The sequence below is a fragment of the Giraffa tippelskirchi genome, chromosome 5, assembly GCF_054371585.1.
Source record: "Giraffa tippelskirchi isolate mGirTip1 chromosome 5, T2T-mGirTip1v1.2.pri, whole genome shotgun sequence".
Lineage (NCBI taxonomy): Eukaryota > Metazoa > Chordata > Mammalia > Artiodactyla > Giraffidae > Giraffa > Giraffa tippelskirchi.
The window spans coordinates 57,130,755-57,157,555 of record NC_137279.1 but is presented as its reverse complement, the minus strand read 5'-3'; the positions used below and the strand labels follow the sequence as shown (position 1 = coordinate 57,157,555).

General features: G+C 37.6%; 1 protein-coding gene across 16 annotated transcripts in view; it reads left to right on the top strand.

Moving 5' to 3' along the window:
- SPATA17 (spermatogenesis associated 17) overlaps positions 1-26,801 on the top strand; it is a 307,877-nt gene that overhangs the window by 207,463 nt on the left and 73,613 nt on the right. For 9 of the 16 annotated variants that reach the window (XR_014054082.1, XM_081491687.1, XM_081491693.1 and 6 more), the window contains one exon: positions 17,041-17,123. Coding sequence is in view for 14 of the 16 variants with exons in the window: in XM_081491687.1 (XP_081347813.1) it covers positions 17,041-17,121 (81 nt within the window). In the remaining 2 variants the exon portion in view is untranslated. Of the gene's footprint in view, positions 1-17,040; positions 17,124-17,720; positions 18,176-21,164; positions 21,502-26,801 lie in introns of those variants that run through there. The other 7 variants (XR_014054083.1, XM_081491697.1, XM_081491695.1 and 4 more) reach the window with 2 other exon arrangements.

Sequence of the window (26,801 nt, the reverse complement as noted above, 5' to 3'; positions counted from 1 at the left end):
AGCTTGTGAGGAAATTCACATTGCTTTCTTAATTTGATTAGGTTGGGGAAAAGGACACTAAATAGATCATCATCTTTAATAATTTTAGTTCAAATATAGACATTAAGTATAGTACATAGACTAGTAAATGTGTATGTAATTTTTCCCAAAGCTTGTAAAGGGATTTGGCATTATAAAATACATTAATTTCCATTGACTACCTCATCTGCACTTCAGTATGCTTTCTAATATAGACTTGCTTATGGCAATCATTGTTAAAATGCTCAGAAAGGGCAATATAGCAAAAAAATAACATATGAGAAATCATACCTTTAGGTTTTTAGGATAAATGTAGTTAGGTATTGTACATAATTGATCCTAATGGGGCAGCAATGACTGAGAAGAATGCAATTGATAAATAATTGTCCAAGTAGAAAGGAAACTTAGTTCTAAGAGAAGAGTAAACACTTTGGTGCACTAATTGTTTTAACTTTAAATCAAAGTAAACATGTACATAGTTTAAGTAAAATAGATGTTTGTAATGCAATGTCTGGAATACTCCTGACCCACTCCTCCCATTCTTCATCTTCTTTCTAGAGATCACCACTTCCAATTCTCTGATCTGCTAGCTAAATAATGTGCTATCTCTTGATTTATCAGTTTCAGATGATAGTCACTGATCTTCAACTATAGAAGATGAGAATTTGGCTGTTTCCTACTATCATCTCCATGTTTTCTTGGAATGTGATTATAAGTTTTGAGTCAGCAAATTATCAAACTTTACTTTTTTGACTATGGAAAGATTGTTTCCTATTAAACTAAGAAGTGTTCTAAGATAGTTCCTACTTGTACAACCCTCTTTTTTTTCCCGGTGTTAACCATTGCCTTTTCCTCCTTTCACTTTTCTTCACACCTCTTGTCAGATTTCCCCATACCCTGTAATAGCCTCTCAGTATAATTTTTATTTCTGAAAGTTCAATCTCACACATAATTGATATTGATTAGATATAGAATGTTTAAGTTGAAAGTTGTCTTTATTTTAAGCCATTGCCGTCTGTCTTTCTGCTTTGGGGAATTTTTCCTGCATTCTTTTCCAATTCTTTTCTCTTTATTTTCTCAGATTATTTTTATTGTAGCTCCTGTGGTCAGAGATCAAATTCTCTACCTTTACTGTCAACTTTTTAAAAAAAATCTTGTATCTCCCATTTTCATTTTATTGTCCTTTTGTTTTACTTTCTGGGAGAGTTCCTTGGTGTTAAATTCAAACATTTTTCTATCAACTTATTTTTTCTGCTTTCTCATTATTAATTCACTAATCTTTTTAATTAAAAAAAAAACCCAGCATCCTATACTTGCTTAATGGATGCAATATCCTTTCTGATTCATGTCTTTTAGAATGTATGTTTTAGATTTTAGCAATATTTGGTTCTTCTTCCATGTCTGAAGCTCATCTAAATTGTTTAGTTGTTGATCGTTCTGTCTTTTAGGTTGGAGGCTTTTCTCAAACATCTTTTGATCTTTGGCTGTTCATTCTTATTTTAAAATGAGGCATTGAATTGACTTTCACTGTAGAGGTGACCATTTGTGGAGGGGCCAATACTTATGGCCATGTAGTTTTCCCAGTAACAGTTCTCTGCTGCTGCTAAGTCGCTTCAGTCGTGTCCGACTCTGTGCGACCCCATAGACGGCAGCCCACCAGGCTCTGCCATCCCTGGGATTCTCGAGGCAAGAATACTGGAGTGGGTTGCCATTTCCTTCTCCAGTGCATGAAAGGGAAAAGTAAAAGTGAAGTTGCTCAGTCGTGTCCGACTCTTAGCGACCCCATGGACTGAAGCCTACCAGGCTCCTCCGTCCATGGGATTTTCCAGGCAAGAGTACTGGAGTGGGGTGCCATTGCCTTCTCCGATCCCTGCCAAGAGTGCTTGGGAGTTGGGAGCTAGGAACAGGCTAGGGAGTAGAAGAGTGTTCTCACCATCCAGTATGAAGACTTCTGCTTACATCTCAGTATACTGCCTAACCCTTGTCCTCTGCTATGCCTGAATGCTTCAGTTTTTGTTTTTCAATATTTTCCCTCAGAAAACAAACCATCTGAACCCAAGGGGAGAAAGGGAGGAAGATTCCTTAGGGGGAACTTGGGGAGAGAGATTGAGTTAAGCCATATCCAGATTCTTGGCCCACAGAAACTGAGAGATAATATATGTGTGTTGATTTTAGCCTCTGAATTTGTGGTCATTTTTTACGCATCAAGAAATAATTAATATAGATTCAATGCAATCCCTATCAAGCTACCAATGGTATTTTTCACAGAACTAGAACAAATCATCTCACAATTTGTATGGAAATATAAGAAACCTCGAATAGCCAAAGCAATCTTGAGGAAGAAGAATGGAACTGGAGGAATCAACCTGCCTGACTTCAGGCTCTACTACAAAGCCACAGTCATCAAGACACTATGGTACTGGCACAAAGATAGAAATATAGATCAATGGAACAAAATAGAAAGCCCAGAGATAAACCCACGCACATATGGACACCTTATCTTCGACAAAGGAGGCAAGAATATACAATGGAGAAAAGACAATCTCTTTAACAAGTGGTGCTGGGAAAACTGGTCAACCACTTGTAAAAGAATGAAACTAGAACACTTTCTAACACCGTACACAAAAATAAACTCAAAATGGATTAAAGATCTAAACGTAAGACCAGAAACAATAAAACTCCTAGAGGAAAACATAGGCAAAACACTCTCCGACATAAATCACAGCAGGATCCTCCATGACCCACCTCCCAGAATATTGGAAATAAAAGCAAAAATAAACAAATGGGACCTAATTAAAATTAAAAGCTTTTGCACAACAAAGGAAACTATAAGCAAGGTGAAAAGACAGCCTTCAGAATGGGAGAAAATAATAGCAAATGAAGCAACAGACAAACAATTAATCTCAAAAATATACAAGCAACTTCTGCAGCTGAATTCCCGAAAAATAAACGACCCAATCAAAAAATGGGCCAAAGAACTAAACAGACATTTCTCCAAAGAAGACATACAGATGGCTAACAAACACATGAAAAGATGCTCAACATCACTCATTATTAGAGAAATGCAAATCAAAACCACAATGAGGTATCATTTCACACCAGTCAGAATGGCTGCTATCCAAAAGTCTACAAGCAATAAATGCTGGAGAGGGTGTGGAGAAAAGGGAACCCTCTTACACTGTTGGTGGGAATGCAAACTAGTACAGCCACTATGGAGAAGAGTGTGGAGATTCCTTAAAAAACTGGGAATAGAACTGCCATATGACCCAGCAATCCCACTGCTGGGCATATACACCGAGGAAACCAGAATTGAAAGAGACGCGTGTACCCCAATGTTCATCGCAGCACTGTTTACAATAGCCAGGACATGGAAGCAACCTAGATGTCCATCAGCAGACAAATGGATAAGGAAGCTGTGGTACATATACACAATGGAATATTGCTCAGCCATTAAAAAAAATACATTTGAATCGGTTCTACTGAGATGGATGAAACTGGAGCCCATTATACAGAGTGAAGTAAGCCAGAAAGAAAAACAACAATACAGTATACTAATGCATATATATGGAATTTGAAAGATGGTAACGATAACCCTATATGCGAGACAGAATAAGAGACACAGATGCATGGAACATTTTTATGGACTCTGAGGGAGAAGGTGAGGGTGGGACGTTCTGGGAGAATAGCATTGAAACATGTATATTGTCATATGTGAGGCAGAACACCATTCCATGTTCGATGCATGTGACAAGGGCTCAGGGCCGGGGCGATGGGATGATCCAGAGGGATGGGATGGGGAGGGAGGTGGGTGGGGGGTCCAGGAAGGGGAACACATGTAAACCTATGGCTGATTCATGTCAATGTATGGCAAAAACTATTACAATATTGTAAAGTAATTAGCCCCCAACTAAAATAAATAAATTTATTAAAAAAAAATAAAAAAAAAAGAAATAATTAATACAGTATTAAATAAATACTTGTTGAAAAAAACTTTTAATAATAGTTAAGTGTTCTATATGGGGACTTTCAGCCAAGCCTGTGCTTCACCTTTGCCTTCTGAGATGTCTGATGATTTCAGTGCCTGAAGGTTCCAGGTTTAGGAAGGAAGAGGAGGATGGCATTGCAAGGATATCCTCCTCTCCAGACAGAAAGTGTGTCTGTTCTCTATTCCTTTTAGGTCTGATACCACCCTTCATGGGGCTTCCCTGGTGACTCAGACGGTAAAGAATCTGGCTGCAAGGCAGGAGACTCCGGTTCAGTCCCCGGGTTTGGAAGATCCCCTGGAGGTGGGAACGGCTACCCACTCCAGTATTCTTGCCTGGAGAATTCCATGGACAGAGGGCTACAGTCCGTGGAATTGCGGAGTCAGACACGACTGACTAACCCTTCACTTTCACCACCATTTATCTGTTTCTCAACATAAGTTACAATTTGAGGTCTTTGTTGTCTCCTGATTTCATGAAAGATCTAGTTTTGTAGATTTGTATAGTTCTCCATGTTTGTGGGTACCATTTCTGAAAACGTAAAATAAGGCAAGAAATTCAGTACTCCGCCATTTTAAAACTAGAAGTCGTCTGAATCATTTCAAATGATACAGGTTACACAAATTTTATAGAGGCTTTGGAAGTAATAGTGTTACTTCCCAAAACATAACACCCAGAACATTTTATTCATGCTAATAGGTTTTCATTTTCAAGTATTTTTGGATGTGATAGATGGAGGATACAAACACAGACAGCCTGGGTCCTACCCCCAGGAACCTTATCGTCTAGTGGGGAGATGAAATGTGGAGCAGAATTACTGTCACAAAACAGAGAATATAAGAGGGTTGTGAGAAAGATGTGATTATGCACCAAAAGCATTCAGTGCCTGGCAGATGTAATTTGCATCTTAAGAGGCAAGGGTTTCTAGGAGGTAGCATTTTTATATGAGGCTGAATATTTGGGTAGGATTTGCACCTAGTAAGAGCTTAATAAATATTTTCTGAACATAATTAATACTGTTCAGCTTTGGTGGTTTGACATTTTTCTTTCCACTTCTGTTAATGGCAAATATCCTTTACTTCAATGTGGTGTATCAGCAGCAATCAGTTTCATTTATTCCCATCTTAGTTTTCTTGAGAGGAATTCACAAAAACATTTCTAAAAAGAAAAGTCACCATTCAATGACAGTTATTGATATATCCTATAATTACAAAAAAAAACCTTCCTGTGAGAATTCTACCATATTAATGATGCATGTATATTATTAAGAATTACAAATATTGAATAATAAAGTGTCAAGTTCACATGTTCCCTGATGTTATTTTGGGGCTAGTAGATTAGCAATTTTTCAAGAACATAAGCAGTAATTAGAAATCTTTCATAATTTCTTTCAGAAACAGCATTTGGTTTTAATTCTTTCATTTAAAAAATCTTGTAAGAAAAAAACTGTGTCAGAGCTCTTGACATTTTTATAGCTTGACAAAAATTAAGTATAATTAAAATGAAATATTTGGTGCATAAATTAAACTGCAATTAATATGTTTTCTGCCACTGCTTGAAGGATAAGATGAAAATGGTGTTGTTAGCAGACTGCCTGCTGTGAGACTAATTTCTTGATTTTTCTACCCCACATTATCACACACTTTCTCACAGTAAAAGAATAAACCAACAAGTAGAAAACACTGTTTGATGAAAATGGTGTACAGGAGATAAACTGGCTTTTATGAAGGCAAGGCAATATTACTTTTTTCTTTTAAGATCTGATTACTAGTTGATTTCAAGGCTACAATTTGTATTTTCAAAGTCATTAAAATAAGTAGAAAATTACCCTTCATTTTAGCTAGCTTCGCCTTTTAAATTACCCATTGTATTGTTTCAGGATGTTTGCTTTTTCAGGAGGTAGTTAGAAAATGAACAACACAAGTAATGCAGAGTCTTCCCCCTCCAGCTAACCAAGAAATACTAATAAATTCCATCACAAAAATTTAGATGTGAACAGTTTCAAGAAAAGTGGAGGAAAAAATATTTTCTCTTAGTACTCCTCTTGGAGGACGATCCCTGTTTTCTCACTGGAGCCCACAATTAAAGAAAAAAAAAAAAAACACTGGACCTTGACTAAAGTTAGTTATTGCTATCTTAAAAAGATTTTCCAGCTGCCACTTCCCCAGACAATGAATCAAGAATTATTTCTATGTGAATTTTTCCTAGCTAATTACTTTTTTGACACGAGACACCATTTGTGGAATCAATGAGAGAAATAGGTAATCATTATTAATAGTCTTATTTCTCCAAATGTCTCTTGGACAGTGCTTCTCAAGGGGTATAAATGCATGAGTGGAAATGAGAAGTTATGAGTGAGGCCCCATTCACTGGCTGACTCTTGCAGGCCTGATCCTTGGGAGCCGGGGTGGTGTCCATTCACGCTGTGTGTCTCCAACACTGGGATGTGACAGTGTCTGTTGAAGTGAATTAGTGGAGCTCTGTTCATACACAACCAGGCCACAGTGCCTGATTTCCCTGGGGCCAAAGTCTATTTATCCATCATTCAGTCATTCTTTCAGTCAAGTAGTACTTTTCAGGCCCCTATTTTGCACCAGCTAAACCCTCGGAGTGGCTTCCACGGTGGCTTAGTGGTAAAGAATCCTCCTGCAATGCAGGAGATATGGGTTGGATCCCTGGGTTGGAAGATCCCCTGGAGGAGGGAATGGCAACCCACTCCAGTATTCTTGCCTGGAGGATCCAATGGACAGAGGAGCCTGGCAGGCTACAGCCCATTGGGTTGCAAAAGAGTCAGATAGGACATAGTGACCAAAAACACCCCAAAACTTTGGAGTAGAACTGTGAACGCAATGTGTCCTGTCTTTTAGAAATTATTTCCACTGTTGAGAATTTTCTTAGAATATCTAATTACTTAGAGACAGGCACTCAGTTCCTTTCCTACAAAAACTCTTAGTATTTAGAAAGTGAAAGTGGAAGTCCCTCAGTTGTGTCTGACTCTTTGTGATCCCAAGTGACTATACAGTCCATGGAATTCTCCAGGCCAGAATACTGGAGTGGGTAGCCCATTCCTTCTCCAGGGGATCTTTCCAACCCAGGGATCGAACTCAGGTCTCCCACATTGCAGGCAGATTCTTTACCAGCTGAGCCACCAGGGAAGCCCTTAGTATTTAGGAATATCACAATTCTGGCTTCAGTTGTATTCCCCATATAAGTGGTTCTCTTTAAGCCATTGTGACATCATCTTGGAACATTTTCGCAGCATATTTTCTGGCACACTAACTGGGTGTAAGCCCAAACATTCCCTTTAGTGCCAGTCCCCTATAGCATTCCTTCTATTTAAAGTAGAAACATTCCTTCTACTTTAGGTTCCTTCTACTTCAGATCCCCTGGAGAAGGGAGTGGCTACCCACTCTAGTATTCTTGCCTCAAGAATTCCATGGACAGAGGGGCCTGGCAAGCTACAGTCCATGCGGTTGCAAAGAGTCAGACACTACTTGCACTTCACTACTTAAAATGGGCAACCTTTGTGTTTGAAAGTTATGTTACTGGAACCTCCTACCCTGATATCATTCATTAGCTCTGTTATTAAAACAACTCACAGGCTACAGATGATTCTAACTACAACATTGTCTCCAGTTGGGTGTTACATTTCAGTGACTTTTATTTAGATGACATTCTTATTGTTTATAGTTGAAATTAAACAGTTAAGGCCACATTTTATCTGTACATCCATATTTCTGCACCTAGGCCTATTACTTCTTATATATCTTTATGCCTTGTATCTCTTTTACTATGGCTGTAATCCATATACACCATAACACAATGGAAAAGTCAAACAAGAAATCCCATTATTGGTCCTTCAGTTTACATATTGGCCTGCCATTTCCCACTTCTGCATTTATAATCAAGACTCTAAGGGTGGGAAAGGAGTGTGAACTAAATAAGAAAAAGACAAAACTATTAAGGAAAAGAAACATAATATAAAAATGGAAAAAGAATTAAAAGTAACTCATACAACTTTAGAATTTAGATGTACCTACTTATAAATAAGAATATGTACACTGAAGCCAAAGATAAATGACCTTTGAATAAGCAACTGTTTCAGGTTATTTTTCCACAACTACTTTTTATAAAAGTTAAAGGGTTTTTGAGAGTTTCTTATCTGAAAATCGCTAACACTGAGTACTTTCTCTATACCAGACACTGTTTTAATTGCTTTGTAAATATGAACTCATGTAATCATCTATTTCTGCTTTATTGACTATGCCAAAGCCTTTGACTGTGTGGATCACAATAAACTGTGGAAAATTCTGAAAGAGATGGGAATACCAGACCATCTGACCTGTCTCTTGAGAAACCTGTATGCAGGTCAGGAAGCAACAGTTAGAACTGGACATGGAACAACAGACTGGTTCCAAATAGGAAAAGGAGTACATCAAGGCTGTATATTGTCCCCCTGCTTATTTAACTTATATGCAGAGTACATCATGAGAAATGCTGGGCTGGAAGAAACACAAGCTGGAATCAAGATTGCCGGGAGAAATATCAATAACCTCAGATATGTGGATGACACCACCCTTATGGCAGAAAGTGAAGAAGAACTAAAGAGCCTCTTGATGAAGGTGAAAGAAGAGAGTGAAAAAGTTGGCTTAAAGCTCAACGTTCAGAAAACTAAGATCATGGCATCTGGTCCCATCACTTCATGGGAAATAGATGGGGAAACAGTGGAAACAGTGTCAGACTTTATTTTTTTGGCTCCAGAATCACTGCAGATGGTGACTGCAGCCATGAAATTAAAAGACGCTTACTCCTTGGAAGGAAGGTTATGACCAACCTAGATAACATATTTAAAAGCAGAGACATTACTTTGCCAACAAAAGTCCGTCTAGTCAAGGCTTTGGTTTTTCCAGTGGTCATGTATGGATGTGAGAGTTGGACGGTGAAGAAAGCTGAGCGCTGAAGAATTGATGCTTTTGAGCTGTGGTGCTGGAGAAGACTGTTGAGAGTCCCTTGGACTGCAAGGAGATCAATCAATCCATCCTAAAAGAGATCAATCCTGGGTGTTCATTGGAAGGTCTGATGTTGAAGCTGAAACTCCAATACTTTGGCCACCTCATGCGAAGGGTTGACTTATTGGAAAAGACCCTGATGCTGGGTAGGATTGGGGGCGGGAGGAGAAGGGGACGACAGAGGATGAGATGGTTGAGTGGCATCACCGACTCGATGGACATGGGTTTGGGTGGACTCCGGCAGTTGGTGATGGACAGGGAGGCCTGGCGTGCTGCAATTCATGGGGTCGCAAAGAGTCGGACACGACTGAGCGACTGAACTGAACTGAATCCTAATGGAGAAGGAAATGGCAACCCACTCCAGTATTCTTGCCTGGAGAATTCCATGGACAGAGGAGCCTAGCGGGCTACAGTCTATGGGGTCGCAAAGAGTCAGACGTGACTGAGTGATCTTTAAACCTACCTATGCACTCTTGTAATCCTAATAACAGCGCTGTGAGTGGGCTGTGATTATTTTTATATCATTTCATCTCTGACTTTCAAACGAGGAAACAAGCACCCTGGCAGCTTGGCTCCAAAACAACCCTGCCTCAGAACAGAACTCCTAAAGTTCTCAAAGAACCCTTGCAAATACCCTCGGTGAGACTCTGAGCATGACATAACAGACAGATGAACTTGGTTTCCTTTCTAGGTTCATACTGATGTTGCATCTGTTCACTGAAAACTCAGTGAACAGAAATAAACGTATAACTTTTACAACTCTTAGCCATTGCACCTATGTTCTTTGTCAAAACAGTGGAGATGTTCGGGCCATCACAGAATTCTCTGCATGTCATGAGAGGAAGGTTTGATCATGCAGGAATAATTCTGGGTGATCTTTCAACCTGCCAATGAACTCTTGTTTATAGACTATGGAAAATCCCAAGTACTACCCAGACTTAACTGTGGTTTCTTTCAGGAAATATTTTCCTGTATTTAATAGTCAGCTGAAAGTTCTTGCCATTCTCCTTGTGTGTGTGTGTGTGTGTGTGTGTGTGTGTGTGTGTGTGTGTGTGTTTAGCTCTAAGGAAAATCTTTACAATACAAGTATGTAAAAAGAATATTTTAAGCTGACCAATGTGCGCATAACCTTTGGTTTCCATCCTTCCCTTTTAATCTTGGAGGTTTTTTCTACTTTAGTGTATCAGCTCTGCCCTGGTTACCAACATTGAAGCTGGTAGTGAGTATCTGATGAAGAGCCTTAAATAACTAGATAAACAGCACAGCTGCCAACCTAAAGTGATCTTACACTTTGAGGGTGAGTGGCCCAGGAAATTTGCTCTTTGTCATTTTGACTTGGGTTTGAAAATGGACCTGGGCTGCATTCCAGCTCAAAGAGCCGTTCACTTCCAAAGAGTCCTAAATTGTCCCAAGGAGCTCATTTTGGCAGTGGATTATTTGTGTTTGGCTGGGCATCCTAATGGCAAAAGCTGTCTGCTCTGGCAAGCAAGGGCTGTGGCAGGATTTAGAATTACATCCCCAGTGTTTTTCCTTGATGAGGTTATTTTTCAGAAAAGCCGTCCCTCACCCCCCATTTCAAAAGTGACAATGCACAAGTGTTGTGCTGGTGGTTTCTTGAACTAATACATAGTTTCCCATGGCAGGGTGGTCTGTTTTATATATTTGAGGCATATTATAAACAAAAGAGAATCAGCACCCAGTTTTTTCTGAAACCAAAGCTGGTTGGATGGCATCACCAACTCAATGGATATGAGTTTGAGTAAACTCCAGGAGATAGTGAAGGACAGGGAAACCTGGCGTGCTGCAGTCCATGGGGTCGCAAAGAGTTGAACATGACTTAGCAACTGAACAAAGCTGTCTTAATGGTGAATCCTGCTCTTTCTATATCAGAGGTAACAGTTATTGGTTCAATAGGGCCAGGTAAGAAAATGGGCTTCCCTTGTGGCTCAGCTGGTAAAGAATCTGCCTGCAATGCAGGAGACCTGGGTTTGATCCCTGGGTTGGGAAGATCCCCTGGAGAAGGGAAAGGCTACCCACTCCAGTATTCTGGCCTGGAGAATTCCACGGACTGTATAGTCCATGGGGTCGCAAAGGGTCAGACAGGACTGAGCGACTTTCACTTTCACAAGAAAATAGGGTTTCAAATAAAGTAAGAACGATAAAGAATTTGTGAAAGATTTTCTATTATGAGATGTAGAGTACAGGTACTTGAAGAGTCAATCCTTGTTTATCTGTACAACTCTCAATGCTTATTGTCTGACTCTCCCACTTCCCTGTGAGGGATCCTGGGAAGACACAACTAAGTTTTGGTTACCATTGTTGTTGTTTAGTTGCGAAGTCATGTCCGACTCTTTGCAACCCCATGGATTCTAGCCTGCCAGGCTCCTCTGTCCATGGGGTTTCCCAGGTGAGAATACTGGAGTGGGTTGCCATTTCCTTCTCCAGGGGATCTTCCAGACTCAGGGACTGAACCCAGGTCTCCTACATTGCAGGCAGATTCTTTACCGCTGAGCCACCAGGGAAGCCCTTTGGTTTACCATTAGTTGGAAGCTATGTAGCAGGGTGCTGACACACTGTAGATGTTCAAATGTTAGTGCAACATACAGGTTAAAGTATAACACAGAATTCATTATTGCCTCACTCATTATATTAGAGGAACCCAGAACTAAGTACACAAAGATATCCAAAGGAATGAGGGAAGAAAATATTACAACTTCTATTTATCTTTATCTCATCTGTATATCTATTTAATGTTATATTTACTAATCAAAGTATTACACATATATAATTTCAAACAGATAACCAAAATATATTGAGGATGCTTAAAATATTTTTACTGATGGAAGGTATGATCAAAATACTTTCAGTCCATTATTGTATAATAATCAGTCTCTCATATGTGTAAATGGAGTTTATTTAACTTTTAAAAGCTCATGGTGGATAGACTATGAATAGATTTTTACCTTTGAATGAAAGGCAGAGGAAGAAACTAATGGTAAGTGCCAGGTGTTTTATCCTATTTAATCCTCATACCAATCCTGCAAGATATTTCCATTTTATAGATGATGAAACAGAATGAGTTATAAAGTGCTTCCTGCACTTCTGTATTCTGAAAGGAATTATAAAGAATTGGTATCGTTTCTTCTTTGTTTGGTATCATTCACCAGTGAAATCATCTGGGCCTGTTTTGGAAAGTTTTTAAGTATTTATTCATTTTTTAAAAATAAATGTAGACCTATTCAGATTATTTCTCCTTGTTTGAGTTTTGGTAGACTGTGACTTCCTTGACTGGTCCATTTCACCTAAATTATCAAATTTATGAGCAGAGTTGTTCATAAAATTCCTTTGTTATCCTTTTAATGTCGTGGAATCAGTAGTGATGGTTCGGCTTTCATTTTTAACATTTGTAAGTCGTATCTTCTTTCTTTTTTCTTAACCTGACTAGGTGTTTGTCAGTTGTTGAACGTTTCAAAGAACTAGTTTTTGTTTTGCTAATTTTTTTCTATTGATTCCTGTTTTCATATTCAACTCTGATTTTATTTTCTTTGGCTCACTTTGGATTTAATCTACGCTTTTTCTAGTTTCCTTAAGTGGAAGCTTAGATTAATGACTCTAGATCTTTCGTCTTTTCTACTATATGACTTCATTGTTATAAATTTCCCTCTAGACACTGCTTTTGCTGCATCCCACAAATTTTAACAGGTTGTATTTTAGTTTTAACTCAAACTATTTTTTCTTGATTTTTTTTTTCTTTGACTATATACTATTTAGTAGTGTGTTGTTTAATCTCCAAATATACTCAGAAATTTTATGCTGTCTTTTTGTTATTAATTTTCAGTTTAATTTCATCATGGTCTAAAAGCATACTTTGTATGATGTCTACTGTTTTGAAATTGTTAAGGTATGATTTATGGCTCAGAATGTGGTCTGTCTTGGTGAATATTCCAGGAGAGCTTGAGAAGAGTGTGTGGTTATTGTTGGATGAGGAAGTCTATAAATGCCAATTACATCCAGTTGAGTGACAATGCTGTTCAGTTCAGTTGTATCCTTACTGACATTCTGCCTGCTGGATCTGTCAGTTATTTATAAAGGAGTATTGAAGACTCCAATTACAGTAGTGAGCTTGTCCATCTTTTCTTGCAGTTCTATTAGTTTTTACTTCATATATTTTGATGCTCTGTTGTTAGGTACAGACACATTAAGGACAGTTATGTCTTCTTCCAGAATTGACCCCTTTATCCTGTAATGCCTGTCTTTATTCCAGATAATTCTCCTTGTCGTGAAGTCTGTTTTCTCTGAAATTAATGTGTCTACTTCAACTTTCTTTTGATTAATGTTAGATGGTATATCTTTCTCCATCCCTTCACTTTTAATCTGTCTTTTTTTAAAAAAAAATTTAGAGTAGGTTTCATATGGGCTTCCCTGGTGGCTCAGATGGAAACGGCAACCCACTCCAGTATTCTTGCCTGACAACTCCCATGGACAGAAGAGCCTGGTGGGCAGCAGTCCAAAGGGTCACAAAGAGTCAGACATGACTGAGTGACTAAGCACAGCACACAGGTTTCATGTAGTCTTGTTTTGTATCCACAGTCTCTACCTTTTATCAGTTTATTTACATATACTATTTATTAGTATATTTAAAATCACACTTAAAGTGATTATTAATATAACTGGGTTAATATCTATATATTTATATCTGTTTTCCGTTCATTACCTTGTTCTTTGTTGGTTTTTTGTTTTGGTTTTGCCTTCCACTCTTTCTGTCTTTGCTAGTTTTAATTTAATTTCATTTTTTTCTCCTCTTAGCACATCAATTCTACTTCTTTAAAAAAGCTGTTTTAGTGCTTACTCTAGAGTTTGGAATATACATTTATGACTAATCCAAGTCCACTTTCAAATAACACTATATTATTTCATGGACAGTTCAGCTACCTTATAACAGATTATTCCCAGCTCCTCCCTCCCATTCCTTATAATATTGTTGTCATTTATTTATCTTATCCATAAGCTATAATTCCTGATTATATTGTTGTTATTATTTTGAACAAGACTGTTATTTGTAAGGTTAATTAAGATCTTTTCCTTCATTTATTTATTCTCTAAGGTTCCTCATTTCATGTAGAAATAAATTTCTAATGGATATCAGACAGAAAAAGACAAATACTATATGGTATCATTTATATGCATAAACTAAAAATAATACAAAAAAAGTATATGCAAAACAAAAAAGACTTACAGATATAGAAAACAACTACTCGTTGCCAAAGGGGAGAGAGGGAAGGAGAGAGGGGAAAATTAGGGGTATAGAACTCAGAGATACCAAATACTATTATAAAACAGATAAGCAATGGGATATATTGTATAGCAAAGGGAATTATAGTCAGTATCTTATAATAACTTTTAATGGAGTATAATCTATATAAATACTGAATCACTATGTTGTACACCTAAAACTGATATAGTATTATAAATCAATTATACTTCATTTTTTTAAAGAGGAAAAAAATTAGAAATAAAAATTTTAAATATCAAAAATTGTTTATTATAATAAAATAAAAAACATAGTTGTGGCTTTCATGGTGGCTCAGTAATAAAGAATCCACCTGCCAATGAAGGCAACATGTGTTCAATCCCTGGTCCTGGAAGATCCCACATGCCGTAGAGCAGCTAAGCCTGTGAACCACAACTATTGAGCCTGAGCTCTAGAGCCCTGAAACTGCAGCTACTAAGCGCATGTGCTTCAGCTACTGAAGCCCACATGCCCCCACAAACCCGCCACACACCTGTGCTCCACAACAAGAGAAGCTACCGCAACATGAAGCCTAATCACTGCAATTCGAGAGTAGCCTCCACTCTCCGAAACAAGAGGAAAGCCTGTGCAGCAATGAAGACCCAGCACAGCCAAAGCAAAATATATAAATGCAGTTATAAAAATATATATTAAAAACATAGCTAAAATTATCAAAAGTTTAAATTAAGATCATTTGCACAAAACTAACCATTTCATTTCCTGTCTTGAAACCTAGATTATTGTTACACATATATATTTATAAAACAAGCTGTTCATTATCCTCGACTTCAGGATTCATCATTGCCAACAGTAAAATATCACAGTAATGCTTCACACACATGCCTACCTTCAGACACTCAAGTTTAAAAGTAATATGAATTACTTACTATCTCAAAATATACCCTCTATGTCATGTGCAACTCTTGCAAATGCTACATAGATTACTGAGTGTCCCTAGAATCACAGTATCAAATAAAAAGAAAGCCAGAATATGAATTTCAGCACCCCAAGAAAATAATACTTCATTATATAAAGTTCTGTTGCGTTCATGCTATCCAAAAGGAAGGATTTTGCTCAAATTAACGAATTTGTCTTTTACTTAAGCATTTTTGTCATGCAGATTTTTTTCATACTCTAAAGCAGTGTCTGTTACAACCTCTTGTCCTTCATGTCACTTGGGCTTAGTCGCTTTTGTTTCATAAACACAAAGCAACAGATGTGGAGCTTTTCCCTGGGGCCTGAATAGCGTTATTCATAGAAGTTGATACTTAGAGTTGGGGCTCTATTGTACCAGAGGGGAGAGCCAGATCACTAGTGACAAAGGTTCCTGCAGATTCTTCAATACATTTATTTTCTGTGTGTTTGTAACTCAGGGACCCTCTAAAGAGCTCAACCCTGGGCAGAGGTTTTCTTAAATAAAATTATCCCATATCATTTCCATTGAGGATAAACATCCTTTGCAAAGGAGAAACATATGCTTTTATATGGTCTGACCACTTACTTACAAAACCCACTCTCGATTTAATGCTTTACCTCTCTAATGACTGCCCGTTTAATGTACTTGAAAAGCATTCATTTCTGTTCTCAATCAAATGCTGCTTCTCTGGTTACTCAACAAAAAATGATTTGTCCTCTCTTCCTTCTGCACTTCTCCAGTATTTGTGTGAATCAGTTCTGTGATACTTACCACAGGTGTCCCTCTGTTTTAAGTATTTGGATGTAACACCTTTCCCTTTTCATTCATTCAGTGAGCAAATACTCTTTTGCACGAAACAAGGCACTTACCCGCATGAAGCTTATAATCTCTTGCAGGACACAAAATAAGTGCATAATATCAAAGAGTAGTAATAGCTATGAAGAAAATAGAACCATTTAAAATGATAGAGAGTTCCAGGGGTATTATCTTATGTGCAGGTAGGCACGAAAGTTCTCTTTGAACAGGTATGTGATGAAAGGGAGGAATGAAGCATGGGGATGCAAAGATAAAGCCGTTGAAGTGGAGGCATCTCTAAGTATAAAGACGGAGAAGTAACGTGTTCAGTAAACAAAGGTTTTGCTAGAGACAATTCATTGAGGGGAAATGCAGAAGAAAAATTGTGTCACTAAAGGAACTAAATCCACCATTGTCAAGGTCAAGGTAAAACATGTAGACTGTGAGCTCTATGCAGACAGGGGTCCATGCCACTGTGTTGCTCAGAACTTTTCCAGGCTGTCATCTACAACTCTTAAAAACTATGTATTTGACTCACAGGCTTAGAGAATGAACTTATGGTTACCGGAAGGGATAGTTAGGGAGTTTGGTATCGACATGTACACACTGCTGTATTAAAATGGATAGTGAACAAGATCCTACTGTATAGCACAGGGGACTCTGCTCAGTGTTATGTGGCAGCCTGCGTGTTCAGTTCTAACTGTTGCTTCTTGACCTGCACACAGGTTTCTCAGGAGACAGGTAAGGTGGTCTGGTATTCCCATCTTGTTAAGAATTTTCCAGTTTGTTGTGATCCATGCAGTCTTAAAAACTTAAAAAAAAACACCACTATGTGCTTAAGAAAGCTTCATGTATCTGGCTTTCAACTAATAAAAATTAACTGCTAATTTTTTTTTTTGAGGATATGATGGGAAGTTTGCTGTGCAGTTAGATGATATCTATCTAGCAATTTAGTATAATATAAATCATAACAAAATACCGTAAATCAGTTAAGACCTGTTTGGTAATTGTTGATCTTTTTCCTCCTAGGATTTCCAAACTGTATTGCCATCATTTGATCTGTTCTCAAAGTATGGAAAAATGTATTCAAAAGCTGGACAAATTGTATAAAGGTATGCATTTTTGCTAAAAGGTACTTCAAAAACTACTATAGTAAATAATATAAAAAATCAAATGAGATTGACTTAACTATGAAGCATTTAGTAAACCACACTACAATAATTTATGAAATATAGCTCCATATATTTCTTTCATTCTAGTCTAATGGTTTTCAACATTTGAAAATCATGGATTTTGTATTTCAAATCTCTTCAAAATAAACTCAAAGTAGAACTAACACCTGAAGTACCTCCCTCTTTAAATTAATTAAAACAGTAGATAAATAGTTTTACATAATATAATGAGAAAGTATTTATGGTATCCACAACCTAAAATATTTCTCATTACTGTATGGATACAGTATTATTTAAAATACTATATTCAATATGTTATTTAAATTGCGAGATACCTTTAGGGAATTTTTAGGTAAATGTCATCTTGGGTCTCTGATGAGCAAAGTTTGCAGACTAGAGAACAGAGATCACCACATAAAATTCAAGATCACAAAATAAACTCTCAATGAATACTGCATTTAATTACTAAGGTGTTTTAGGGTAGAGAAGTGATTACAATCAAAGGAAGCCTAATCAGAGGTATTCTGACATTTTCAGCCAAAGTTAAAGGAGATATTGGATGAAGACAGAAAAGAGCACTACAGTTGAAGGAAAAGAGACAGGAATGTGAAATCAGGCTAGTTAATTCCCCAGGGTCCTCCCACACCAAGAACAGCTGGGGAAAGCTGTGGTCTCTTGGAAAAAACACAAAGTGGATACAAGCAACTATGTTCCTCAGATTTAGTTAGTGTTGCCTCTCTCCCATTTATAACTGGATGCTTCAACTGGAAGTCAATAGTTAAATGCAAAGAGCAATAACCATTCTGTAACTCGTCCAAAGGAATACGCAAGGGGAAATATAAAATATTCTGAGCTAATAGAAAAACCTACATATAATGCCAACTGGAATTACAGTTTCAAGGTTTATAAAGTATCATTACCCATTGGAGTATTTATCTAGTATTCATGTTTCACAGCATGAAGTAGCCTAAATAAAATTTTTCATATTTGTATGACTTCAGGTTTTAAATCAAAGATGTATCCTGTTCATAGTGGCAAGGTTGAAAACAACTTGAATATTCACTAGTATGTGAGTGAAGTTGCTCAGTCATGTCTGACTCTTGCGACCCCATGGACTGTAGCCTACCAGGCTCCTCTGTCCATGGAATTCTCCAGGCCAGAATACTGGAGTGGGTAGCCATTCCCTTCTCCAGGGGATCTTCCCAACCCAAGGATCGAACCCAGGTCTCCTGCATTACAGGCAGATTCTTTACCATCTGAGCCACCAGGGAAGCATTTACTAGTATATGTTAAATTAAATGATAAACATATAAAATGTAATACTGTTACAATGTTAAATATGTTAACATAGATCTTTCCCTATTATACAGAGTGAAGTAAGCCAGAAAGAAAAACACCAATACAGTATACTAACACATATATATATATGGTATTTAGTTAATCGGTAAAGATAACCCTGTATGGGAGACATCGAAAGAGACGCAGATAAATAGAACAGTATTATGGACTCTATGGGAGAGGGCGAGGGCGGGATGATATGGGAGAATGGCACTGAAGCATGTAAATTATCATATGTGAAACGAATCGCCAGTCCAGGTTCGATGCATGATACAGGGCGCTCGGGGCTGGTGCACGGGGATGACTCAGAGGGATGGGATGGGGAGGGAGGTGGAAGGGGGGTTCTGGAAGGGGAAAACATGTACACCCATGGTGGATTCATGTCAATGTATGGCAAAACAAATACAATATTGTAAAGTTAAAAAATAGATAAATAAACTAATTAAAAAAAAAAGATCTTTCCCTATTAATTTGAAAAAATGCCTACAATATATTTCTAAGAAAAGAAAGCTGGATTCAAAGATAACTGTGTAGTCTGATTTCATTAAATATATATATATATGTGCATGCATGTATGTGTACACATATACACATATATATAATGTATATGTATATATATATAAAACATACTTGCATGTGCTTATTTATATATTACATATGTATGTACGCATTTGTGTAAGGCAAAACTGTTAATGGTAGTTATCTCTTGATAGTGAGATTAGGGGAAGCTTTTAGGGGGATATTTCTTTATGGTCTCATTTTTTGAAATTTTTGTCTAATCAGACAGGAGCACATTGTAAAACAAAACACTCCAGAAGAAACTACTTGCTCTTCCCTGCCAATTACAAAGATATCTTGACTTTATTCTACTCAGTCATAATAACATAGAGACAATTATCTTTTTTTTTCTGAAGACAAAATAATGGCTTGCTAAATTATTTATAAGACAAGGATGAGCAACAAATGTTTCACATTTCTTTTAATTAAAAAGAGTGCACAATGCACAAATATGTGAGAGACATTTCTAAAAACTGTTCATTCACTCTTCTCTTGGATTTTTAACTGTTTTGTGAATTGAAAATAATATCAAAATGTCATCTCCTCCTCTTAGAAAGGAAATTAATATCTAGCATTTAATTTTGGTAAGTGATGGGTAGCAGCCTTAGCTGATGCTCTTCTATTAAGATTTCATTTCACCAAATACAACAAAGTGCTTCTGCTCTTTGTAAAGAAGGCTGGGTTGGGAATACTTGTCCCGAAGTGTTGAATAAAGATGCCTTGGTAATTTTGAGAGCTATCTATTTGATTGCTTCAGCTTCAAGGTAGTTCATCTCTTCGCTGTAGTTCACCCAACATTGTCTCATCTCATACACCCATATTACACTTTCCCATCAGTCCGATTAGAAGTACTGATGCCTTTATCAGATTAATCTCCCTTTTAGCATGTCTGAGTTTAGGATAAGCAGAGCCAACACCTAACTGTTATGATTAATGCAGTAAGACCTCAGCCTCTTGAAATTGCTCAGAGTGAGTTAGATTTTAAACACACATATATCACACATATATTTTAAAATCTACTCCCTGATTAGGATGATTCCTTTTAATTTCTTTAATTTTTCTGTGTAACCACTCACTTTTGGAACCTTTGATAGTTTTCAAAAGGCACCTTTGTCTAAATCAGAAGGTGCTGTATCCCATCAGCTCACTCCGCTGTCTTTGAAGCTCCATTCATCTTTCCAGGTGGAAGCGTCTCTTTAAAGGTTAGGGTGGAGAAAAATTAGCACCATAAGATGAACTCATTGGTTAGTCCAACATCAGTGTGAGTTTCCTGGCGTGATGAGCTTTTCACTTTTCTCATGTCTTTTTTTGTGATGGGCTTTGGCCCAGGCTATCATTCTGCTAAAATGTGCAATTGTGAGGCCACATGAGATGAATTTTAATGGAATTATTTGTTATGTGTGAAAAGCAGTGTACTTGGTTCCTCTTTCATAAGAATTTGGCATGGGCTTGACTCAAATAACTAGGAAAAATAAGTTTAGTAAGTACCTGAATTGGGAAAAGGGTGAAATACCATTGTTTTTTTTTTTTCCAAAGGAAATAAGGTCTCAGCAGCTGTGTAAGGAAAAAAGATGATACATGAGGGGAGAATAAGAATCAAGTATAGAAACTACATATATGCCTGTTAGGGTTAAATTTTTATTTCAACAAGAAAAGTTACTGCACCTGGTCATTCAGGTTGGCACTATGTGAATTCATAAGCCTTTTCAGTTTAGTCATAGTGAACTGGCAATAAACAAAAACAAAAATCAAAATATCTGTAGTATTTTTATCCTTTGACTAAAGATGATGTAACAAACCACTTACCTCTAGGAAGACATTCTGCTGTAGTTCCTTTATGACTGAGGCAGGCTGGCTGAATGCTCCCTGAGACTAATGGCACATACCATCCATGCTGTTGACCAGGACCTGCAGAGGTGTAGACAGAGATCAGAGAAAAGGATGATTCTAGCAGGGTTAGAAATGAGTCAGATCAGTTAAGTTCAGACCCTTAACTGAGCTTAACTCTAAGCGAGGAATATTTAAATAGAGTATTTGAGAACTCCTGTTATTTTTCTTCTTTCAATTTTGCTGTTTTGATTTTAGACAAGACAAAATGCAAAAATGAGATTATGGTGTGAAGTGTGTTGAATAGAAGACCCCACTGCATGGAATCCTGGATTCTACTTTGATGGCGCCTGAATAACCTTGACCCACATCTATCAGCCTCTGAAGTACTTCCCATTCTCTATCTCTCTCCTGTCTCTCTCTCTCTGTTCTCTCCCCTCCTCCTTCCCATATCTGTCCAAAGAAAAAATTGAAACCATCTCTGGTTCGTTCAAAACTCTCCAAGTCTAAAAGGAAAATACAAATGAGGATCCTACAGAAAATACACTTAAACCATAATTAATATGATTCAATAAATGTAATATTTTACAGCTGACTACTCATGAATTAACTCCAGTGAGAAAAAAAAAAATATATATATATAGTGTAGTGGGTCTTTTACCTCTGAGAATGTCTGTCACAACCGTAACCCCTGGTGACCAAAGTACCATAAATGGTTCCCCTGAAATGGCCTCATTCCACTGAAATGGCCTGACACCATTGCCCTAGTCACAAGTGGTGAGCCAGTGTTGGGAGCCCAAGAAAAAGGGCAGGTAGCACAAAGAGTGAGTGATAAATGGTTTGAAGAATGAGTGACTTAAAGTAGTTTGGTATGAAGGCTGTGCTCTGAGGGAAACAGTGATTTGTCAGACCAGTTAGAGCCCTCCTGGGATGTTGAACTTGAGACACAGACCAGTGAGCATGGAGCAGAAATGTAGACATCCTCAGATACTAAAGACATTTGCAGTTCTTTGCTGAACAGAGGGCATCTCCTTCTGAAAGTCTCTCCAGCTCATTGTCTTCACTTAGTAAGTGACTTCTGATCGAAAAACAAGTATCTGACTCATTAGACTATGAAATTTTAGAGTATTCTTCCTAGCCCTTTGAATCTTTAATAACAATTAACAATCTGCTAGGTATTTTGTAGATCCTGAGCCAATATTTGTTAATTCTGACTTTAACATGAACTTGTAAGACAATTGCTGGAATTAGAGAAAGTCTGAACGTTGCCTACTTCAAAGTCACATGACAAGTCTTATGATTCGGTCTATAATATAACCCTTCTCATTATGATAGTCTAAGCTAGAATTTTTTAAACTGTTTGGTTTTATGAGGTATTATGTAACAGCTTATAATTTGTGAAGTTTTATATGAAGAGGATTAAGAAGCAAAGACATCACTTTGCCAACAAAGGTCCATATAGTCAAAGCTATGGTTTTTCCTGTAGTCGTGTATGGATGTGAGAGTTGGATGTAAAGAAGGCTGAGTGCCAAGGAATTGATGCTTTCAAATTGTGCTGGAGAAGACTCTTGAGAGTCCCTTGGACAGCAAGAAGAGCAAACCAGTCCATCCTAAAGGAAATCAGTCCTGAATATTCATTGGAAGGACTGATGCTGAAGCTGAAGCTTCAATACTTTGGCCACCTGGTGTGAAGAACTGACTGATTGGAAAAGACCTTGATTCTGGGAAAGATTGATGGCAAAAGGAGAAGGGAGTGACAGAGGATGAGATGGTTAGGTAGCATCAGTGACTCAATGGATATGAATCTGAACAAACTCTGGGAGATAACGAAGGACAGGGAAGCCTGGCGTACTGTAGTCCATAGGGCCGCAGAGTTAGACATGACTTAGTGACCAAACAACAGCAACATATGAAAAAGATTCATTTTAAAAAAACATTGTCATTTTCTTTTAAAAAACGGTTACCATTCCTTTAGAGCCAAATTTGGTAAATACGTTGGGAATTATAATAAGTGCAGGTTTGTAGAAAACTCAAATAAGTAATAACAAACTTTTAAAAATAAGACATTTATTGCAAGGAGGGATTTGCTACATTTGGGGACAGGGGAATAGAAGTAGAATAGAAAAATATGTTATTGGGTGTTATGAATTATTTTATGTTGTGAAGTGTAAGAAGCTGAGTAGAAGTAGCTAGATTCAGAACAGATCAGAGTCCTTTGACACTTTATGCATTGAGTCTGTGTGTGCATGCATGCTAAGTCACTTCATTGTGTCTGACTGTTCACGGCCCCATTGACTGTAGCCTGTCAGGCTCCTCTGTCCACGGGATTCTCCAGGCAAGAATACTGGAGTGGGTTGCCATGCCCTCCTCCAGGGGAACTTCCCGACCCAGGGTCACGTCTGTTATGTCTCCTGCACTGGCAGGGATGTTCTTTACCACTAGCACCACCTGGGAAGCCTACATTGAGTTTGTACCAGATGACAAAATGGATGATTCAACTATCCATTTACTCTAGAAGCAACTGATGAAAGAAAAAACAAACAAACAGGATGTTATTGGTGAGTGGGGAGTGTATAACTTGGCCTCTTGTTGTGATGGTTTCCAACTTTACTAAGCCTAGTTTCACTCTACCCCAATTATTTTTTTCTTTTTTTATAGGATGTATTACTTTATTGTAATGGAATCAATAATTCATGTTCTTTTCTAATAATAATCTTAGGAGGCTGGAATCTTATTATAATTGTGCTACTTGTACTCACAATATTCAGGGAATCCATTCTTTTAAAATAACTTTCAGCATTAGATTATGAGGTATTGCATAGCCTTAGTGCTCCAAAGTTATCTGTCAGAAGCAAAAATTGTGGGTAATAGAAAATTGTGAATTGCCTCCTCCAGTCTGCAAGTTTCACATGTAGTGATCTACCTTCCTCTCTATCCTTCTCTCTCTCTCTCTCTCATGTTATAACACTACACCCAAGTAAAAGAATTCCTGCTGTCGATATATTCTTGAGAACTGCAAAGTATTTCATGATTCAGAATGCCAGTTTTATCTGTCTCACTGATACCCCAACTCTTGAATGATTCAAGTGCTCTGTAGTCAATCCATGTAATATATTTGTTTTTCACTATCCCACACCCCTGCCTACCCCATACATACATTTATGATAACTATAGAGGTATCCAGATGAACCAAATATGACTTCACAGTGAAGAGAAAGAAGAATGAGATATGGCATCTTATCAGAGAATATAACTGGGGGAAGCAGTCTATTTCTTCTGAAAAACTACTTAACTATCCATTCAACTTATATATACTTTCTTTCCTACATTCCCTATATGAGCTACTCAAGGAAATTAGCAAGACCTAGTGTTTGAGGAAAACTGGTGATAACTCCATCACCCATCTTATTCACCAAAATTAACTTTGTATGAATATTGACTGCTAAAACATCAAGAGCATTGTGGATGTTCAAAGGCATATACCTTGAGAGCATTCAGAATGGGATGAAGTTCTATCCTGGCGTTAGAGCAGACAAAAAATACATTATCATCTGTATTAGTTTGTTCAGGTAGCCATAACAGAATAGCACAGACTAGGTGGCTTCAACAACAGAAATTTAACTTCTCACGGTACTGGAGGCAGGAAATTCAAGATAAAAGTGTCATCATGGTTTATTTCTGGTAGGCATCTCTTCCTGGCTTGCAGAGTGCTTTCTTGCTGTATCCTTGCATAGCCTTTCCTGTCTGTACATGCACACTCCAATCTCTTCCTCTTCTAATAAGAACAGCAGTCCTATTGGTTTAGGGCTGCATCTTTAAGACCTCATTTAAACTTAATTACCTCCTTAAAGTTTCTTTCTTTAAATGCATTCACATTAAGGATAGGGCTTCAACATATGAATTGGAGGGAGTGGAAGTCACATTCAGTCCATAACATCATCCCAAAGATGGAAACCTATCTTCAACTTTATCACACAATAGAGTAAGGCGATTGGTGCTTCTATTAAGCGTTGTCCAGAAGCCAAAGTAAATCTTTTTTTAAAGAGCATCTTGAGTCACTACATGTTTCATAAGCAATGAATATATGCGATGAAAAACAAATGAACAAGATAAAACCTAGGAGGGGGAAAAGCCTTAATGAAATGGAGATGTTATCTACTTGATAAAGAGTCCAAAATTCTGGTCGTAAAGATGCTAACCAATCTCAGGGAAAGAGCAAATGAACAGGAGGGAACTTCAACAAAGGGGTAGAATCGATAATAAATATTCAAATGAAAGTCACAAAACTAAAGAATATAATAGCTGAATTGGAAAATAATAGAGGAATTCAATAGCAGCCCAGATGAAGCAGAAAAAGAATGGGTGACCTGGAAGTCAGTGCAATGGAACTAATACAAAGTAGAAAAAAGAAAAAAATAATTTTAAAAGTGAAGATAACCTAAGGGACCTATGGGAAAACATGAAGTGGAACAACTTTCACAGTATAAGGGTCTCAGAAGGAGAAGAGAGACAGAAAGAGGCCAAAAACTTATTTGAATAAATAATGGCTAAAAACCTCCCTGACCTTCCTGGAAGAAGATCCAGGAGGCCCAGAGAGTTCAAATAAGATGAGCCCTAAGAGATCTACACCAAGACATAGTTATAATCAGAAGTTAAAAACAGAGACTCTTTAAAGCAGCAAGAGAAAAATAACTTGTTACTTACAAGGGAACTCCTATAAGAGTGGAAGGGGATGGGAGGCAAACAAACCAAAACCCTGGAGAGTACCATTCTCTCTGAAGATGGCAGCTACTCCCCTGCCCCACCTATGAGAAGGCAGACCCAATACAAGAGAAACTGGACGTATTTCCAAGAAAATTCCCTACTTTAGGTGTTGGCAAAGATTTCAATTGTCAAAACACTGTGAAAACTGTACAAAGTGCAACCAGACCTGGGTTCTTCCCTTTGTTGGCAGTTTGGGCAATTCTAATGGCTGTTGCAGGTGGCTCTGTCACTCAACCCTGCATGATCTTGGCATAACTTCTTAATCTCTCTAAACCTCAGTTTTCTCATCTGTAAGAACTAGAATAATAATACTTTCCTCTCAGGATTATTAAGACGACGGATTACCTGTTAAAATCACTTAAGACTATGCCTCTAATTCAGCAAGTGTCTCAATAAATGATCATTGTTATTATAATTTTTATTGCCAGTGTACTCCCTGGGGATAACTGAAAAGAAAAAAAGGGTGACAGCTTGAAACAAGGACACACAGCTACTGCTTTCCATGCCCGTATTTTCCTGTCATCCCTATCTTTCTCCTTTCCCTCTAACTGACTTCCCATCTTAAATCTGCTCCTGCGAAAGGCTCAGAAGTCACTGCTTAGAATGAAAATGGCAGTAGAGCAGCTGGAAGATCTATTTCTGTTACACAATGTTGAGTCTCCAATCTCATTTTTTTTTTTCTCATAGAAATACTATGAAACTTGGTCCTTTGTTTCTAAAATTTTGTTCCCATTTTAGAGAAACTGGGATGTGTGTTGGATTGGATTTTTTGGAGTAGCCCTGGACACCTAACCACAATAAATAATGTAGAGTTATTTTCAGAGATAGGTGCATTCACAGGTTCGAAGAAAATTTGGTACATACCTGTCTTTTGACATGGGACTTCTTGTGCCACATTATTAAGACTTAAGTTTCATACATGTACAAAATGTTCAGGGTAATCTCATAAAGTGAAAACCCATATGTAATTGCATTTTCCTCTTAGATTTCATTACTCAAACTACAAACACATGTAAGAAATAGAGCATTTTACATTCAAAAATCCCTGACCCTATATTTTGATAATATTCAACTGGAAAAGTAAGAAAAATAAGAGACAAGCCTTGACAGAGATGTGAACCTTAAGGGTAA